General features: G+C 49.5%; 2 protein-coding genes across 19 annotated transcripts in view; one reads left to right on the top strand and one right to left on the bottom strand.

Moving 5' to 3' along the window:
* Positions 1 to 3,840, bottom strand: part of BRAT1 (BRCA1 associated ATM activator 1) — a 19,311-nt gene extending 15,471 nt beyond the window's left edge. For 2 of the 8 annotated variants that reach the window (XM_030932534.1, XM_010366668.2), the window contains exons 1-2: positions 3,576 to 3,809; positions 2,454 to 2,596 (exon numbers count right to left, since the gene is read on the bottom strand). In XM_030932534.1, coding sequence (XP_030788394.1) covers positions 2,454 to 2,580 — 127 coding nt within the window. In that variant the 5' untranslated portion in view covers positions 2,581 to 2,596; positions 3,576 to 3,809. Of the gene's footprint in view, positions 1 to 2,453 lie in introns of all 8 variants that reach the window. The other 6 variants (XM_030932535.1, XM_030932539.1, XM_030932541.1 and 3 more) reach the window with 5 other exon arrangements.
* Positions 3,841 to 7,382: 3,542 nt separating this feature from the next.
* Positions 7,383 to 19,678, top strand: part of IQCE (IQ motif containing E) — a 53,027-nt gene continuing 40,731 nt past the window's right edge. For 8 of the 11 annotated variants that reach the window (XR_004057988.1, XR_004057986.1, XR_004057987.1 and 5 more), the window contains exons 1-3: positions 7,383 to 7,622; positions 16,009 to 16,056; positions 17,803 to 17,848. Coding sequence is in view for 4 of the 11 variants with exons in the window: in XM_010366667.2 (XP_010364969.2) it covers positions 7,587 to 7,622; positions 16,009 to 16,056; positions 17,803 to 17,848 (130 nt within the window). In the remaining 7 variants the exon portion in view is untranslated. Of the gene's footprint in view, positions 7,623 to 7,779; positions 7,926 to 16,008; positions 16,057 to 17,802; positions 17,849 to 19,678 lie in introns of those variants that run through there. The other 3 variants (XR_004057990.1, XR_004057991.1, XR_004057989.1) reach the window with 3 other exon arrangements.

The following is a 19,678-nucleotide window of genomic DNA, read 5'->3' as shown; positions in this document are numbered from 1 at the left end:
TCCCAGCAACTCAAGAGAATGAGGCAAGCAGACTGCTTGAGCCCAGGAGGTCGAGGCTGCAGTGGGCTGTGATCACACCATTGCACTCCAGCCTGGGTGACGGAAAAACCCTGGCTCAAAAAAAAAAAAAAAAAAAGAAAAAGAAAAAGAAAGTAAAGAAAAACTGACTACAAATTAGGCCACAGTTGAAGACCTTCAAATACCAAAACATCAAACTCATACAGTGAAATCTCTAGAACACTGAGAAAACTCGCCTGGGTCCTATGTCTCAATAAAAGTCTCCATAGCTATAAAGATTCAAAACATACATTTTCTAACCTCCATAAAATACATTAAAAATCAATAATAAAAAGACTGGAGAAATCCACATTTTGAAACTAAATGATACTCTAAAATAACTTGTAGGTGGAAAAAAATCAGAATGAAAAGCATGAAATACTTAGAACTAAATTACAACCAAAATACTGCATAGTAAAACTTATAAGATGTTGCTAAAGTCATACTTTTAGAGCAACACACTCTTAAATATATATACACACATACATACATATACATACACACATACATATATACACACACACATATATATATGTTGTTTTTTTTTTTCTTTTTTTTGAGACAGAGTCTCACTCCATTGCCTAGGCTGGAGTGCAGTGGTGTTATCTCGGCTCACTGCAACCTCTACCTCCCAGGTTCAAGTGATTCTCCTGCCTCAGCCTCCCGAGTAGCTGGAATTACAGGCATGGACCACCATGTCAGGCTAATTCTTGTATTTTAGTAGAGATGGGGTTTCACCATGTTAGCCAGGCTGGTTGCCAACTCCTGACCTCAAGTGATCTACCTGCCTCAGCCTCCCAAAGTGCTGGGATTACAGGCATGAACCACCGTGCCTGGCCTTAAATGTATGTATTAGAAAACAAGGAAGACCCAGATATTTAGCTCAAAAGAGGGTAAACGGCACTTTGGGAAGCAGAGGCAGGTGACCGCCTGAGCCCAGGAGATCAAAAACAGCTTGGGCAATACAGTGAGATCCCATCCTAAAAAAAAAAAAAATACAATATAATTTAAAAATAAAATGAGTAAAAGAACAGGGTAAACCAAAAAAAGGAAGTAAAGAATAGAAGAAATTAAAAACATGCGGTCCATCCCAACGCAATGATCAACCATGAGAATAAACATTTCCACGGAAGAATATTTATGTAAAAGGAAAGCCATGATTTTTTTTTGAAACGGAGTCCATTCTCAGTCGCTCAGGCTGGAGTGCAGTGGTGCGATCTCAGCTCACTGCAACCTCCGCCTCCTGGGTTCAAGCCATTCTCCCCTCAGCCTCGTGGGTAGCTGGGATTACAGCGCATGCCACCATGCCCGGCTAATTTTTATATTTTTAGTGGAGACAAGGTCTCACTATGTTGGCCAGGCTGGTCTTGAACTCCTGACTTCAAATAACCTGCCTGCCTTGGGTGAGCCACCGTGCTGGACCTATGACACTACTTAAAATGATGAAAAATGAGAAATATAAACATCTAATAATAACAGTGGAGGGATTCAATGAATTATGGTCCACTCCTATAGCAAATAACATGTAGTCAATAACATTAACATATTACGTGGAGAAAACACTCACTATGATGGCAAGAGAGAACGCAAGACACCAAAATTATATTTACGGTATGACCTCATTTTCTTCCCAGAAAAATACAGCTTTATGATGTGTTATGAAAAAGGCTGGGAGGAAATTAAAGGGTTGATGGTTTAATTTTCCTCTTTACTCTTTTGTTCATGTTTTAAAGAACATGAATTACTTTTTTTTTTTTTTGAGACAGGGTCTCTATCACCCAGGTCTGAGTGCAGTGGCACAATCATAGCTCACTGCAACCTCTACCTCCCGGGCTCAAAGGATCCTCCCATCTCAGCCTCCAGAGTAGCTGAGACTACAGGTGCGCCACCAGGCCCAGCTAATTTTTGTTATTTTTTTTTTGAGATGAGGCCTCGCTATGTTGGACCAGGCTGGTCTCGAACTCCTGGACTTAGGCAATCCGCTTACCTCAGCCTCCCAAAGTGCTGGGATTATAGGTGTGAGCCACTGCATCCAACCCCTACTTTCATAATCAGAAAGAAAACAAACCTGATGTCTTAAACACACTGAATACAATGAGAACAACAATAAAATAAGTTTATTCACGCCTTCCACAGAACTGAACCTTGGGATGCCCTGATCGTGGCTGAACTGGCTGACTTGCAAGCTCTAACTCTCCAGATAATTCTCTCGGGCTTCATCTTGACTTGCCCTCAGTCTGCCACAGATAATCTTTAGGAAGTGAAGGAAAGACATCTGATTTGCAGTTTCTGCCCTTCTTCCAGGACAGGGGAGTCCCCACCCGGTCCCTGCTCCCTGTCCCAGGCTCTGCGTCTGGTCTCTGGATAGACAGTAAACAGCAGCACCACCTCCTTACCTCCTTCAGTGACAGTTTTAAACCAGTCCAGCAGCTTCTCCAAACAGGTGTCATCTGCCACCGGCTGCCTGGGATCTACCAGAACAGCACAGAGAGCCGGGAGCAGCCGGGAGCATTCGGGGTCCATGGTGAGGCCGCAGTCCCTGCAAAGGCAATGTGAGAGCCAAACCTCAATGCCCACTGCAGACCCAGCTCGTTCTAGTCACAGCAGCCCGCCATGCCTGCTCAGGCCTGGGAAGAGGCCCCAGAACTTTCATCTCAGACCAGGAGAACCATGATCCCCAGACCAGAAGTCTGTTCTGCAGGGACGGATCAAAGCTTTAGTCTAGGTGGGGCCCCGAGCGCTGGTGCCGGGGCTGAAAGGGGCAGATGAGAGTCTGGCTGAAACCACTAGGCCTCCGGAGCTGAAAGTCTGTCACCCTTGGGCTTTGTTTGGTGCAGTAGGGGCAGCAACGTGGTGCTGGCCCAGGCGGCAGGTGGGCCAGAGTCAGGGGCATCTTTGAGTTCCGGGGTCAGCCATGTGTGCAGGGGGATATCTATCCATGCCCCAGGGCCAGTCGGGGCTGGAAAGTGTCTGTCCCTCCCAACGTCAAGTGGTGGCTGCATTTGAGGTCCAAAAGCCAGCAAGGGGGTGCGGAGGGGAAGGGGCGACTGTCCGTGTGTCTGTCCCTCCCAGGGTTAGTGGTGGCTGCATCTGACGTCCTGCAGCCGGCGGGGGGAGGGGGGTTCGGCGGGGTGCGGGGGGCCCGGCGGGGTGCGGAGGGGAAGGGGCGCCTGTCCCTCCCACGACGGGGTGTGCATCCGTGCGTCCGGCCTCGGGGGGTGGGCGGGGTGGTCAGTGGCTCTGTCTGACCGGGGCATCGTCTGCCAATGCCCGGGGAGGCTGCGTCCCGGGAAGAGGAACCCTCTCAACACTTTGGAGTCGGTTTTGGCCGCGGGAGCCAGGCCCGAGTGTCCAGAAAGGGCGCCAGACCAGGTGGCCACAGTCGGGCTGGGAAGCGAGCGTATGTCGCGTACACCCCGGGCTGGGCTGCTTCCTGGCCCTCCCGCCCCCTCGGCCGGGCCTTGACCTCCGCACGCCTGGCTACCGCTACCGCGACCCCCAGACTCCGCGCGCCTCACCGCTCGGTTCCGTCCTCCGCTGCAACCACCCCTTCCCCAAGGCTCCGCCTCCGGACTGTGCCACCTGCCAAGCCCAGAGGAGGCGTAGGACGGAGACGGCTGGCGTGGGGAACCGAGATAGCTCTCCTGGAGCCCCCTCTGGAAGTCTTGAGGGCTCACACTTGAAGGAAGGAATTCAAGCTGAGAGGGACAGGCAGGCGCCAAGCCGGTCGCTCCGACTGATCACCCCCGCCAGGCACCCGGTGGTACATGCCGAGCATCCGGTGGGTGGGCGGGGCGTCCCGGGGGCGGGGATCGCTGAGGAAGGCGCGGCATTGTGTCCGGAGGGGCGGGGCCTCGCTGCATGGGCGCTCTGTGTGTGCTTCCGCCCGAGCGAGAAAACCACGTGCTGGAGAGAAGCGTCCTGATCTATGCACCAAAGCCCTTGATTATTTGGCTTAAGGTTCTCAAATAAGGTCCTCCGCGGCCGCCCTGTGGCTCATGCCTGTAATCCCAGGCCTTTAGGAGGCGCAGTTGGGACGATTGCTTGAAGTCAGGAGTTAAGACCAACCTAGGCAACAAGGCGAGACCCTATCTCTTACAAGTGAAAAAAAAAAAAAAAAAAAGGCGGGCGTGGTGGCTCACGCCTGTAATCCCAGAACTTTGAGAGGCCTAGGCGGGCGGATCACGAGGTCAGGGGTTCGAGACCAGCCTGGCCAACATGGTGAAACCCCCTCTCTACTAAAGATACAAAAATTAGCCGGGCGTGGAGGCGCGTGCCTGTAATACCAGCTACTTGGGAGGCTGAGGCAGGAGAATCGCTTGAACCCGGGGGGCGGAGGTTGCAGTGAGCCGAGATGGTGCCACTGCACTCCAACCTGGGCTACAGGATGAGACTCCGTCTCAAAAAAATAAAAAGAAAAGAAAAGAAAGTCAGCCAGACGTGGCAGCACGCGCCTGTGGTCCCAGCTACTCCAGAGGCTGAGGCGGGAGGATCGCTTGAGCCCACAAGTTCAAGGCTGCAGTGAGCTGTGATCCTACCATCACACTCCAACCTGGGCAACAGAGCAAGACGCTGTATTTTAAAAAAGCAAAAAAGCAGAAAAATTAGGTCCAAAAAATTGAGTTCAAAACACCAACTGTGTGTTCTAGAATCTCAAAGCCAGTGGATAGACAAGGCTCATGTTCCCAAAGCATTGTTTTATAGCAAGATTGTTGGGAGCAAACACCAGAAGTATTTAGGAAACAAAGCAGAATTCCTATGGATATTAAAATTAAAAAATTTAAAAGCACTGACTTTGCTGGGTCAACTTGTTTTATTTTATTTATTTATTTATGGAGACAGAGCGTCACTCTTTTTGCCCAGACTGGAGTGCAATGGCTCAATCTCAGCTCACTGCAACCTCCACCTCCTGGGTTCAAGCAATTCTCCTGCCTCAGCCTCCCGAGTAGCCGGGATTACAGGCGCCCGCCACCATGCCTGGCTAATTTTGTGTTTTTAGCAGAGACAGGGTTTCACCATTTGGCCAGACTGGTCTTAAACTCCTGACTTTAGGTGATCCGCCCACCTAGGCCTCCCAGAGTGTTGGGACTACGGGCGTGAGCCAGCGCGCCCAGCCATGCTGGGTAACCTTGGAAAAGCAACTTCCCTGACCCTTGCATGCCCTCCGCACACACACACACACAGATACATCCTTAGAACTACATGGGTGAAAAGGTTTGAAATGCACGATTATCTTCCCTGAAATTTGGTTCCTCATTGTGAAATGAGATACTAATATTCACCCAGTTAGGTAATTGTGGAGAAAAGGAAACTTACAATAACACTGTGCTAAGTGCTTTACTTACTGTAAACTTGTATGATTCTACAGCAACTGTAGGAGAGTACCACTACCAGCCCATCAGATGAGGAAACTGAGGCACAGAGAGGCTAACTCATAAGGCCTTACAGCTAGTGGGCTGGCATAGCTTGGATTTGAACCGAAGAGTAGTCTGGTTCCAGATTTGAATACTGTATTGTACAGGTAGGTCCACAATTTTTTTTTTTTTTTGAGATGGAGTCTCACTCTGATGTCCAGGCTGGAGTGCAGTGGTGCCATCTCAGCTCACAGCAACATCCCACCTCCCAGGTTCAAACAATTCTCCTGTCTCAGCCTCCTGAGTAGCTGGGACTACAGGCACCCACCACCCCTGGCTAATTTTTGTATTTTTGGTAGAGACAGGGTTTCACCATATTGGTCAGGCTGGTCTCAAACTCTTGACCTCAGGTGATCCACCCGCCTTGACCTCCCAAAGTGCTGGGATTATGGGCATGGGCCACCGCACCCGGCCCAGGTCCACAATTTCTTATCTCAAACTTTTGGGGACAAATGTTTTTTCAGACTTCATAACTGTTCAGATTTTAGAAATGTGACGTGGTGGCGGGGCGCAGTGGCTCATGCCTGTAATCCCAGCACTTTGGGAGGCTGAGGCGGGTGGATCATGAGGTCAGGAAATCGAGACCATCCTGGCTAACACGGTGAAACCCTGTCTGTACTAAAAATACAAAAAATTAGCTGGGTGTGGTGGCGGACGCCTGTAGTCTCAGCTACTGGGGAGGCTGAGGCAGGAGAATGGTGTGAAGCAGGGAGGCGGAGGTTGCAGTCAGCCGAGACCGCACCACTGCACTCCTGCACTCCTGCACTCCAGCCTGGACGACAGAGTGAGACTCCATCTCAAAAAAAAAAAAGAAATGTGACATGGCACATGTACATTAAATATGAGATTATCAGCAGGGTGTGACACACACCCCATAATTAAACGTATTAATAGTTATTCAGGGCCGGGTGCAGTGGCTCATGCCACTTGTAATCCAAGCACTTTGGGAGGCAGAGGTGGGCGAATCCCAAGGTCAAGAGAGCGAGACCACCCTGGCCAAGGTGGTGAAACCCCATCTCTACTAAAAATACAAAAATTAGCTGGGCGTGGTGGCATGCACCTGTAGTCCCAGCTACTCGGGTAGCTGAGGCAGGAGAATCGCTTGAACCCAGGAGGCAGAGGTTGCAGTGAGCAGAGATCACGCCACTGCACTCCAGCCTGAGCCACAGAGCAAGACCCTGTCAAAAAAAAGAAGTTATTCAGTGAAACTCACTCATGTACACCCCGTGGGATAAATCAGCACTATAAATAGCCTCAGCTCAGCGTTTTCTTCCGGGAGAGTTGAGGTTAGGACTGGTCTGGCCTTCCAATAAGTTGTGAAAGCCTTTTGGCAGTGTATGGAATTCAGAATCACAGATGAAAGGTCATAGATAGGCACGGCTCTATAATTAGGTAAGAGAAGGGCAAGAAGTTTGCGAAGCCCAAGGGTGGGAGAATGGCAAGAGGAGCTTATGCACAGGGAGCACAGAGAGCAAAGCGCCTGGATGAGACCCTGAAAGCAAACAAAAGTTTATTATGTGTGTTTGATTGAGGCAGGGTCTTGCTCTGTCTCCCAGGCTAGACTGCAGTGGTGCGATCATAGCTCACTGCAGCCTCGACCTCCTGGCCTCCAAGCGAGCCTCCCACCTCAGCCTCCCAAGGAGCTAGGACTGTAGGATGCACCACCATGCCTGGCATTGTATTTATTTTATTTTATTATTTTTCGAGAGACGGGGTCTCGCGAATTGCCCAGGCTGGTATTAAACTCCTGGGCTCAGTTGAATCTCCCGCCTCAGGATCCCAAAGTGTTGGGATTACAGGCGCGAGCCACAGTTCCCGGCCGGTTTTTCTCCCCCACTCTCAGCCACGCGCTCTGTCCCGGGAACTCCGGGAGCTCTCCTGGTCGGCCGGCCGGCCGGCGCCCGCGGACTCTGCGCACGCGCATGGTCGCCCCAGGGGGAAGCGCAGGTTGCATACGGGCCCCGCGGGTCGGCGGCCTGGTTGCCATGGCAGCGGGGTCGCGGGCCGGCGCCAAGGAAGGTGCCGAAGGTGCGGGCGGCTAGGGCTGCCCACGGAGCCCCAGACCCGGACGCCCGATCCCGCAGCCCTGAGGGGCGGTCGGGCAGCGCCGCCACCATGTTCCTGGGCACCGGGGAGCCGGACTCGGAGACGGTAAGAACGGGCAAGGGGGCGGCGCCGGGCGGGCGTCCCCGAGGCCTCGGCTAGTCCCCGTCGCCCGCAGCCCCGGGGCCCCCCGCGGTGGCCGGTCAGGGGCGTGAGGACGGGGCGCACGGCCGGGTGACAGCTGCCATTATTGTTACCGCACAAGAGCGCGCTGCAGGCCCCGCGCCGCCTGCAGCCTCGCCTGCGCCCGCCTTCGCAGAGGCCGCCGCTTCCAGGAAGCTTTCCGGGAAACCGCGCCATCGCCTCTGGGCGCCTGTGAGTCGGCGGCCCGCCGGTGACGGAGCTCACGGTGTAAGTGCCTCCGGGCACCCCCAATCCAAGGCCAGATCCACGGATCCCGTGTAGCCCCAAGCCGTCGGGGTGGGAGGGAGGCAGCCCCAGGGTCTGGGGACCCCGCTTGGTCAGAGGAGGCTTCCTGGAGGAGGGTGATGCTCGTACTCCCCAGGGCGAGGGTGCACGGGCCCTCGGTTAGTTCCTTTGCCCGGTAAACACCTACTGTGTGTTAGAGACACGGGAATAAGCTGCATTCCAGTGGGGGGGAGGGGCGAGTCAGAGGAACAAGGTGATAAACAGGTAATTAAGATCGTGTCCGAAAGTGAGAAGTGCTGGGCAGAAAATGAAACAGGCCCATATGGCCGGGAGCCGTGGCTCAGGCAGGTAGTCCCTGCGCTTTGGGAAGCCGAGGTGGGAGGATCACTTGAGGCCAAGAGTTCCAGACCAGCCTGGGCAACGAGCAAGACCCCATCTCTACAAAAAACCATCACATTAGCCGAGCTGTGGTGGTGCCTGCTTGTAGTCCCAGCTACTCAGGAGGCTGAGGTGAGAGGATCGCTTGAGCCCAGGAGGTGGAGACTACCCTGAACTGTGATCATACCATGGCCCTCCAGCCTGGGCGACAAAGTGAGGCCCTGTATCAAAAAAAAAAAAAAAAAGAAAGAAAGAAAGAAAGAAAGAAAGCCCGTTGGGACGCGAGCAAGGGCAGTGAACGGAAGATGGGCATGAGCCTGATTATGGGGAGTCCTGCTGGCCATGAAGGGAATTTGGATTTTATTGGAGAAACAGAGGAAGCCTTTGGAAGCACATCGAGGGAACTGTGCTCACCTTGCTTCCTCCTAAGGAGACCACAGGGCTCAGCACGGGTGCACCCGAAGTAGCAGCTTGGTGCTGCTGGCCCATTTGGAGTAGCTGAAGTTGCCTGCTTTTTCCCCAGGGCACCACGTCCAGTCTCAGCTGGAGGGCCTGTCTACACTGGCCTTCAGTTACTGCTTCTTCATCTTTAAGAACAGAACTGCGGCCGGGCGCGGTGGCTCAAGCCTGTAATCCCAGCACTTTGGGAGGCCGAGACGGGCGGATCACAAGGTCAGGAGATCGAGACCACCCTGGCTAATACGGTGAAACCCCGTCTCTACTAAAGAATACAAAAAACTAGCCGGGCGACGAGGCGGGCGCCTGTAGTCCCAGCTACTTGGGAGGCGGAGGCAGGAGAATGGAGTAAACCTGGGAGGCGGAGCTTGCAGTGAGCTGAGATCCGGCCACCGCACTCCAGCCTGGGCGACAGAGCCAGACTCCGTCTCAAAAAAAAAAAAAAAAAAAAAAAAAAGAACAGAACTGCTTGTTGTGATTATAAAAATATTTCGCGCGTATTATTTATTTATTATTATTCTTTTAAGACAGAGTCTCTTGGCCGGGCGTGATGGCTCGTGCCTGTAATCCCAGCACTTTGGGAGGCCGAGGCGGGCGCATCACGAAGTCAGGAGATCAAGACCATCCTAGCTAACACGGTGAAACCCTTCTCTACTGAAAATACAAAAAATTAGCCAAGCGTGGTGGCCGGCGCCTGTAATCCCAGCTACTTGGGAGGCTGAGGCAGGAGAATGGTGTGAACCCGGGAGGCAGAGCTTGCAGTGAGCCGAGATCGCGCCACTGCACTCCAGCCTGCCAACAGACTCCGTCTCAAAAAAAAAAAAAAAAAAAAGACCAAGTCTGGCTCTGCCACCCAGGCTGGAGTGCAGTGGTGCCGTCTCCAATCACTGCAACCTCCGTCTCCCATGTTCAAGCAATTCGCATGCCTCAGCCTCCCTTGTAGCTGGGACTACAGGCCCCCACCACCACACCCGGCTAATTTTTGTATTTTTAGTAGAGATGGGGTTTCACTGTGTTGGTCAGGCTGGTCTCTAACTCCTGACCTCAGGTAATCCACCCGCCTTGGCCTCCCGAAGTGTTGGAATTACAGGCATGAGCCTTTGCTCCCGGCGCTATGTAGATCTTTAATTTCTTTCAACAATGGTTTATATTTTTCAATATACAAAGCCTATGCTTTTGTTAAATTTATTCCTAAGCATTTTATGTTGTTTGATGTTATTGTATATTGAATTTTCTTAACTTCATTTCAGCTTATTTACTGCTTGTATATACAATAATATTTTTTTTTTTTTTTTTTTTTTTTTTGAGACGGAGTCTTGCTCTGTCGCCCGGGCTGGAGTGCAGTGGCCGGATCTCAGCTCACTGCAAGCTCCGCCTCCTGGGTTTACGCCATTCTCCTGCCTCAGCCTCCCGAGTAGCTGGGACTACAGGCGCCTGCCACCTCGCCCGGCTAGTTTTTTGTATTTTTAGTAGAGACGGGGTTTCCCCATGTTAGCCAGGATGGTCTTGATCTCCTGACCTCGTGATCCGCCCGTCTCGGCCTCCCAAAGTGCTGGGATTACAGGCTTGAGCCACCGCGCCCGGCCTACAATAATATTTTTATATGAATCTTATATCCTGCAAACTTGCTGAACTCATTTATTATGTTTACTAGTTTTTTAGTAGATTCATTAGGATTTTCTATGTATAAAATCATGTTGTCTGTGAAGAGATAGTTTTACTTCTTTCTTTTCAATCAATGTATTTTATTTACTTTTCTCGCATTAATGTCCTGCTAGAGATGCAAGTATAATTGGAATTGAAGTGATGAGAAAGGACAGCCTTGTCTTGCTGCTATTAGAAGGGAAACATTCCATCTTCCTCCATTAAATATTGTGTTGCACTGGATTTTTGTAGATGCCATTTATTAGGTTGAGGAAATTCTCTTCATAGATGATTGAGTATCTTTATCATGAATGAATGTTAGATTTTGTCAAATGTACCTTCTATATCTTTTAGAAAATCATATGATTATTTTTCTTCATTCTATTAATATGGTATATTGACTGATTTTTGTATGTGAAACCAATCTTTTGTTCTTGGTCTTGGGGGGTGGTATGTGTGTATGTGTGTGTATATATATATATGTATATTCCTTTTCATGCCTACTAGCATTTTGTTGAGGATTTTTGCAACTGTATTCATAAAGAGTGTTGGTCTGTAATGTTCTTTTCTTGTGATATTTCTTTGTCTGCTTTTGGTATCAGGGTAATATAGGTCTCATAGAATGAATTGGGGAGCGTTCCCTTCTTTTCTGTTTTTTAGAAGAGTTTGTGAAGGATTGGTGTTAATTTCTCTTTAAATGTTTGATAGAATTCATCAATGAGACCATGTGGTTCTGGGATTTTCTTGATTTCTATAAGGTCAGTAGTGAGGCCCCTCTTTTTTTTCCCCCCCTGTATTTTGGTAATTTCGTGTCTTTGGGTTTTTTTCTTGGCTAAAGATTTGTCAGTTTTGTTGATCTTTTCAAAGAACCAACTTTTGGCTTCGTTGATTTTTCTGTTGTTTCTATTCTGTATTTCATTTATTCACTAATTTTTATTCCTTTTACTTCATTTGAGTTTAGTTTTCTGTCTTCTGGTTCTAAAGGTAGAAGTTTAGATTATTGGATTATTGCCTTGAGTTCTTTTTTTTTTAAATATAGGCATTTACAGTTCCAAATTGCCCTCTAAACACAGCTTTTGTGTTTTGATTACTCGTTTTTGTTTTTCAGAGACAGAACCTCACTGTGTTGTTGGTGCTAGAGAGCAGTGGGACAATCACAGCTCCCTGCAGCCTCAAACTCCCGGGCTTGAGTGATCCTCCTGCCTCGGCCTCCCAAGTAGCTGGGACTACAGGCATGTGCCACTATGCCTGGCAAATTTTTAAATTGTTTGTAAACACTGGGTGTCACTATGTCACCCAGGCTGGTTTCTAACTTCTGGACTCAAGCAGTCCTCCCTCCTCGGCCTCCCAAAGTGTTGGGATTGCAGGAATGAGCCACAGTGCTCAGCCTGCTTTTGTTTTTTTGCAGCTGGAGTGCAATGGCGCGATCATGGCTCACTGCAGCCCCAACTTCCCAGGCCCAGGTGATTCTCCCACCTCAGTCTCCTGTGTAGTTGGGACCACAGACATGTGCCATGATGCCCAGCTAATTTTTTGTTGTGTGTGTGTGTGTGTGTGTGTGTGTGTGTGTGTGTGTGTGTGTATGTATACAGGGTTTCTCCATATTGCCCACGCTGGTTTTGAACTCCTGGGCTTTGAGATTACAGGCGTGATTCACCACACCCGGCCCTGCTTTTGTTTTTAAGGTAGAAGATTATGTTATTTATTTGATGTGATCTTTTAAAAATATAGACATTTACAGCTGTGTGTTTCTCTTTGAGCTCTGCTTTAGATATAACCCGTAAATTTTGATTTTTAAAATTCACTCATCAGCCAGGCACAGTGGCTCACGCCTGTAATCCCAGCACTTTGGGAGGCCGAGGTGGGCAGATCACAAGGTCAGGAGTTCAAGACCAGCCTGGCCGACATAGTGAAAGCCCGTCTCTACTAAGAATACAAAAAAAAAAATTTGCCGGACATGGTGGTGTGCACCTGTAGTCCCAGCTACTCAGAAAGCTGAGGCAGGAGAATTGCTTTAACCTGGGAGGTGGAGGTTGTGGTGAGCTAAGATCATGCCATCACACCCCAGCCTGGGCAACAGAGCGAGACTTGACCTCAAAAAAAAAAAAAAAAATTCACTCATCTCAGATATTTTTAAATATCCTTTGTGATTTCCTCTTAGGCCCATTGATTGTTTAGGAATTTGTTGTTTAAAGTCCAGGCCAGGCACAGTGGCTCTCGCCTATAGTCCCAGCACTTTGGGAGGCTGAGGTGGGCTGATCACCTGAGGTCAGGAGTTCAAGACCAGCCTGGCCAACATAGTGAATGAAACCCATCTCTACTAAAAATACAAAAATTAGCTGTGTGTGGTGGCGGCACCTGTAATCCCAGCTACTCAGGAGGCTGAGGCAGGAGAATCGCTTGTACCCGGGATGTGGAGGTGGCAGTGAGCTGAGATTACACCACTGCGCTCTAGCCTGGGCGACAGAGCGAGATTCTGTTAAAAAAAAAAAAAAAAAAAAAAAAAACTATACATTTGTGAATCCGTTTCTTTTGTTGATTTCTAATTTTCCTTGCTGTCAAAGAATATGCTTTGATTTTCTCTTTTAATTCATTGAGGCTTTTTTGCGGCCTATTGTCTGGTTTATGTTTAATGTACATTTGAGTAGAGTACGTATTCTGCTGTTGTTTGGTGGAGTGTTCTGTCAACATCTGTTAGGTTTTTAGCGTTTGCTGATCAAGTCTTTCTAACTCCTTGTTGATCTTCTGCCTCACTGTTCTGTCTGTTAGGAACCTGGCCCTGCCAACACCTTGATTCTGGACTTCCAGCCTCCCAAACTGAGACACTTAATTTCGGTGTGAAGTCACCCCGTTTCTTTTGTTACAGCCACCCTGACACGGGCTGAATGAGCTTAATCTAGTGTGGAAATAAGTGGCAACCTCAGACAGTGCTTGAAGGAGGCAGAAAAGATTGGCCATTTTGTGTGTGTGTGTGTGTGCGTGTGCTGTGTATGGTTGTGTTCTGCTGATTAAAGGTATGGATCCTTGGACTGTTGTGTGATTTCAGGTGCGCGTGTGTGTGTGCGCGCATGTTTGCGTGCGTGCGTGTGTGTGTGCTGTGTATGGTTGTATTCTGCTGACTGGAGGCATGGATCCTTGGACTGTTGTGTGATTTCAGGTGCATGCGTGTGTGCGTGCATGCGTGTGTGTGTGTGCATGCGTGTGTGTGTGTGTGCGCTGTGTATGGCTGTATTCTGCTGACTGGAGTCGTGGATCCTTGGGCTGTGGTGTGATTTCTGGTCCTGACTGCATTTCACTTCTTCCCTGCACTACAACTGGCAGACTGGAGGCAGCACGGCTGGAGGGGAGTGGTGGAGAGGGCAGCCGTTGTGGGTGAGATCAATGCATTTTGTTTACTACACATAAAATCTCATTCCTTCGTTGAATTTCAGGTCATTCAAAAAGTCTTCAAGATTTTCTTCACAGCGGGGAATAATGACAGATGTTTACAGAGAAAAGTTGCTGCTGCTTTTTTAGACAGTTTTCAACAGTTTCCCCTCCATCCGCTGCAGGCACATCCTTGTGATGCCCAGGGCGGACTTGGCTTTTCTGATCCCCCGCTAACCTGTGTGTCCAGTCCCCGGCCTGCCCTTCCTCAGTTTTGTACATATTTGTAATACACTTTGCTAAAGGAAAACTTCTCTCTATAATTGTCATATGCTGTTTGTGCCTAAAAGGTCACCTATTTAATGATATAAAAAATGTCAGTCATTGACTGATTTTTTTAAAGATTCCATTTATTTGGAATGCACCGTCTTTCCTTTGCCCCTCGAAATGCAGTCACACTGCACTTGTGCCCTGGCCTGTCTGTGTTCAGGGCACCGGATCACTCACTTGTGCCCGGGCCTGTCTGTGTTCAGGGCACCGGATCACTCACTTGTGCCCTGGCCTGTCTGTGTTCAGGGCACCGGATCACTCACTTGTGCCCTGGCCTGTCTGTGTTCAGGGCACCGGATCACTCACTTGTGCCCTGGCCTGTCTGTGTTCAGGGCACCGGATCACTCACTTGTGCCCTGGCCTGTCTGTGTTCAGGGCATCGGATCACTGCAGCTGCACCTTATCCATGTATTCATGCAGCCAGATATTTCTCATAGTTTCACACTGCTAGCAAAATTGGCGCTTCATGTACTATTAACCTTGTAGAAGATATGTTTGCTTTTCAGAATGCAGTAGCATCCCATTATGATACTACGCGGACTCAGCTATACCAGGGACAGGTGGCAGAAATGTCATCGCCTCCTCCCTGAGCTGTAGCACTGTTGGTTCATAATAGGGTATTCAGCTCTAACTTCCAGTGTCCGCACTGGAAAGCACCATACAATCTTCCAAGGGAGTTTAAACTTTTTTTTTTTTTTTTTTTTTTTTGAGACGGAGTCTTGCTCTGTCGCCCAGGCTGGACTACAGTGGCACAATCTCGGCTCATTGCAACCTCCGCCTCCTGGGTTCACACCATTCTCCTGCCTCAGCCTCCCGAGTAGCTGGGACTATAGGCGCTCGCCACCAGGCCTGGCTAATTTTTTGTATTCTTTAGTAGAGATGGGGTTTCACTGTGTTAGCCAGGATGGTCTTGATCTCCTTTCCTCGTAATCTGCCCGCCCCGGCCTCCTAAAGTGCTGGGATTACAGGCGTCAGCCACCATGCCCGGCCGAGTTTAAACATGTTATGCTTTCTCTTTTTGGATTTCAATTTGAGTGAGGGAGTTAATACAGAAACGTTTTTGTCTTCAAAAAGCTTCCTTTTTTTTTTTTTGTTTTGCCATCCTAGTGCTGACATCAGACAGTGCAAGTTTTATTTCATTCCCTGGGCCAGGACAAAGTTACTGGAATAAGAAGGCAAGAACCTTTATGGGCCCAAATGCCTTCTCCTTGTAATGCATATGTTTTTGTTTTTGTTGGTTTTGGGTTTTTTTTTTTTTTTTTTTTTTGAGCTGGGGTCTTGCTCTGTTGCCAAGGCTGTAGGCGTGGTCATGGCTCACTGCAACCTCGACTTCCTGGGCTCAAGCAATCCTCTCACCTCAGCCTCCTGAGTAGCTGGGACTACAGGTGTGTGCAACCACAACCTGGCTTATTTTTTAAATTTTTAAGATTTTTTTGTAGAGACAGTGTCTTGCCATGTTGCCCAGGCCGAATTTACTTTTTAAAAGATGACTCTGACCAGTTCTTACCAGGAGACAGTCACAGATTTGTTGTGCTTTGATGTAAAGATGAATAAGAGTGAGAACATTTATGTGAAAATGAAATGCTTTCAGCAAGAACTGGTTTTGTTTTTTTTTTCTTTGTCAAGACACAATTCTGTGGGAAATAGTGTTCCTGGATTTGCAGACATTTGCACGTCTTCTGGGCGGCGTTTTGTGTTTTGTTCCCCCCACCCACCCATTCCTTCTGATGAGACTGAGGAACTGGCCGCTGCCCAGCTGGAGTGTTCTGAGTGGCCTTGGAGCTGGATTTCTGGAGTTTCTGTTTCCGCAGCTGTTTTCACTTTTGTAAATGTGACTGTTGGAAGCCCAGCAGGTGCCGTCGAGTTACAGTGTTTGCCTCTCTTCCTCCAGGGAGATGACAGTCTGTCTGCAGTCACCTTTGACTCTGACGTGGAGACGGTGAGTGCCGCTGGGCATCAGCCGTGCGCCCCAGGGCTGGTGGTGCTGCCCTTGCAGATTTCACTCGGACTCCTAAAATGGGCCATTCTCCACAATACTGTGTTGAGAGCTGGAATGCATATTCCGAATGCTACTTGGTATTGAAAAGTTTCCAGCCCTTCGTCGGGTTTAAATACCTGTGGTGATAACTTTAAAACTTTTATCCGGAAGTGAATCCTGAGCAGGGCGCCCATGAGGTGGCTTGCTAGTTCCTGGCCTGCAGCTGGTTTTGTCCTGCACCCCACACCCCCATCCTGACACTTGAGGGGAGGGGGAGAGCCCCTGCTAATCTGTTGGAAGGACTTGATGGGAGAAAGCAGACCTGGGCAGCCACCATCCCAAGCTGAGCCGCTGCCTGGCCTCCCAGCCTGGAAGGGAGAAGAGCAGGAGTGGTGTCTCATGGCCCAGTGGCACACTGTGGCCCCGGCCTGGGCTTTGGGTTTGTTTGGCAAGCTGTGCAGGGTAGAAAAGGAAGCGTGCCAATTGTTCTCGTATGAGCATAAAAAGCTTTTGTTACTGCAGACGCAGATCTAGCAAAACTGCAGCCGGCAGAACGAACCGGGTGCCAGCCGATCTCGATTCCACGTTTGCTCTGTGGACTCAAGGGGGAGCCTCGGCTCCACTGTCTCCCTCCAGGGACCTCTGTCTGCAAAGTTAAGGATTTTCACTCCATGTCACAGAGGGCAGGGGATGCTCCCCGGAGGAGGAGGAGGAATCCAGACCAAGCCCCGGGGAAAATTGCCCCCGCACAGAGCATGGGCTCACTGTTTCTGCTGGAGGGGAAGTGAGGAGACCTGGCCGCGGTACCCTTACCTGCTCGGTCTAGTGCAAGGTGATGAGGAAGTTCAGGTTGGAAGTGTGGCAGCATCTTACCCCGGCCATGGCACGACAGGTTGAGGGTCTCTAATCCGAAATCCAAAATGCTCCAAAAATGGAAACTTTTGAACACCCTCATGAGGCCACAAGTGGGAAATTCCATACTTCAGTTACTTCACTCAAGCTTTGTTTCATGCCCAAAGTTATTAAAAACACCATCTAAAATTAGTTTTGCGCTGTGGGTATAACGTATACATGAAACATAAATGAGTTTTGTGTTTGGACTTGGGTCCCATCCCCATACCTCATTATATGGATGCAAATATTCCCAAATCTGAAACCCTCTTGGTCCCAAGCATTTCAGATATGGGACACTCGCCTGGTAGTAAGCAGTGGAACCAGATCTGGACCCCATTCTGTGTGTGTCACAGGAAACCACCTTCCAGACAGGGTCTGCCTTTGCTGGGCCTTCTTCCTTAGTGAGCTTTGCAGTTGACTTACATGCAGGAATTTCATCTCACCACCTCCACCCGAGTGGACAGAGGTGCACGCTGGGGCTCCCAAGCTGGCTGTGCGGGCTGTTTGGGCGGGGGCAGATAGGCCATTTGTGTGGGACCCTCAGTCTGAACGTCAGGAGCCCGGGCCCAGTGGTTTTCTGTAATTGGAACTCGTGCTCTGAGAGCCCAGCCCCGAGCACTGATGTGAGTGCGTTTTTCTGGGGTCTGCGTCGGGCCCTGCATGTCCTGTGCCTGGACCCTCCTTACGTCCCCGTGAGCTAATGTCCTCTTGCTACTCTTACACGACCCCTGGCCGTTTCTGAACATGGCAGGGTCTTGTGACACACCATTGTGGGAGCTCGGCAAGCCTTACGCCATTTCTTCTTTCTTTCAGAAAGCAAAAAGGAAAGCTTTCCACAAACCTCCACCCACATCGCCAAGTAAGTATGACCGGGCCTGCCTTCCCTCTCATGCCCACGTTCCCTGGTGTCCTGGAGAGAATGAAGGGTGTTTGCTTTGTACATTTAGGTAGCTGAGACCTGACGCCTCAGCCAGGTGGCCCCATTCCCTCTGGGGTCTCCCAGTTCGGACTGGGGTCTCCCCCATTCATGTTGGGGTTCACGCTGGGGTCGCTGGGGTCTCAGGATCACGTGGAGTCCCTGCCGGTGCCAGTGAGGAGCCCTTTCTCAGGGCTGAGGCAGCCATCCACACCCCCAGCCTTCCCCCGACAGGGCCTCTAGGCTTTTCGTTTTCTTTCTCCTGCTTTCTCAAAGGCTTACCTCTTCTGAATGCTGCCAGAGTTAAAGGATTTTTGACCTGGGATTTGTTCCTGAGAGTCAAAGCTACTGAGAAGGTGTAGTTGGTGCAGGATGGGTGGAAAGTTCCCCTTTTTCCCCTTTGGATCGCCCTGGGCTTGTTTTGCTGCCAGGGTTCTGTTTTCCTCACCCTCAGTGGAAGGAGGGCAGTGTTTGCCACCCTGCCTGTCCGGAGGATGCCGCGGAGATGGGGTTAGTCCAGATGGCCCCGAGGCCCCTCTGTCTCCAATGCCGCTCTCGTGTACAGCAGCCCATGTGCCGACCTTGTGCGAACGAACGTGTTCGTGACCCTGTAGATCCTAGGCCGGCGTCCTGTGCTGCCCCAAAGGCTGTGGCCTTCCCTGGCTGTGCCATCTGCAGATGTCTATTTTATATACACGTATCATGTATTTCAAAGGTTGAGTCAAGTATATGACGTACTCAGAGAATATAAACAAACTTTCCTACTGGCCCAAGGAAAATGTAATTAGAAAGGTAAATCCCTGCAAAGAAAAGAATGCATGTCGCGCGTTGCAAATCAGTATAAACGCTAGAAGGAAACCACCTAGCACTTTGGATTTTTGGTGTCCTTTCTCTCCTTCCATGGAGAAAATTGAGAATTGATATAAAGTAAAAGGCCAGGACCAGGGGTGCCTCCTGACTCACACTTGGGGCCTGTTTTTCTCCAGGTTTCCGGTGCTGTGAGTGTAGGGACCATGTCTGTCCTGTTCACTCAGCCAGTGTTTTTCTTGAAGGCCTGGTCAATCTGCTTGTAGGTTTGCAGCTTCCACCGCATTCCGAGGCTTTTCATTGTCCTGGTCACCCTGCGAGGAGGGTGAGGCAGGCGATGATGTTTTCGTGTTTTCTGAGTTTGTCATTTTCCAGGCAGTATCAAATGTTGGCATGTCTCCACCACCCTGTCGCCGTCCTCTCTTCTTCCCTCCCTGCTTTTATCCGCGTGCATACGTGCTTTCCTGAGGAACCCTTCCTACTCGCCGATAAACCCACGCACTCTTAGGAGGGAAAGGTGATGTGTGGGGCTTTTTTCCGCTCACTCATTTACTTGTATAAATGACAACTTAAATCTTTACATTTTGGAAGAACTTGAGAATATCTCGGAGGTGAGGTTCTGTGGTCCTGGGGTGAGTGAAGACGCATCAGGGTCCCTGCGCCTTTATTCCCTCGTTCAGAGTTACGGTGGCAAATTTCCCATACATTGTGAAACCACGGGAAAAACGTAGAAATTTAAACATTTTGGACATGTTAGACTTAAAATTTCAGAACCTACTGACATAAATTTTGCAATTTAAGATATATAAGAATGTTTTAAGAGTGCCTTAGTTTTTGCATATGTTTATTATCTTTTTTATACTTAAAGAGGTAAAATCTCAGATAAAGATTTTAAAACATTTCCCTTACTTTCATACAAAATCAAGAATGCTCTGAAAAAGTATAATTTTTCTCATTTCTTTTAGA

Source organism: Rhinopithecus roxellana, chromosome 6, assembly GCF_007565055.1.
Source record: "Rhinopithecus roxellana isolate Shanxi Qingling chromosome 6, ASM756505v1, whole genome shotgun sequence".
Taxonomy (NCBI): Eukaryota; Metazoa; Chordata; class Mammalia; order Primates; family Cercopithecidae; genus Rhinopithecus; species Rhinopithecus roxellana.
The sequence above is the reverse complement of the archived record's forward strand: the minus strand, read 5'-3'. Positions and strand labels throughout refer to the sequence as shown.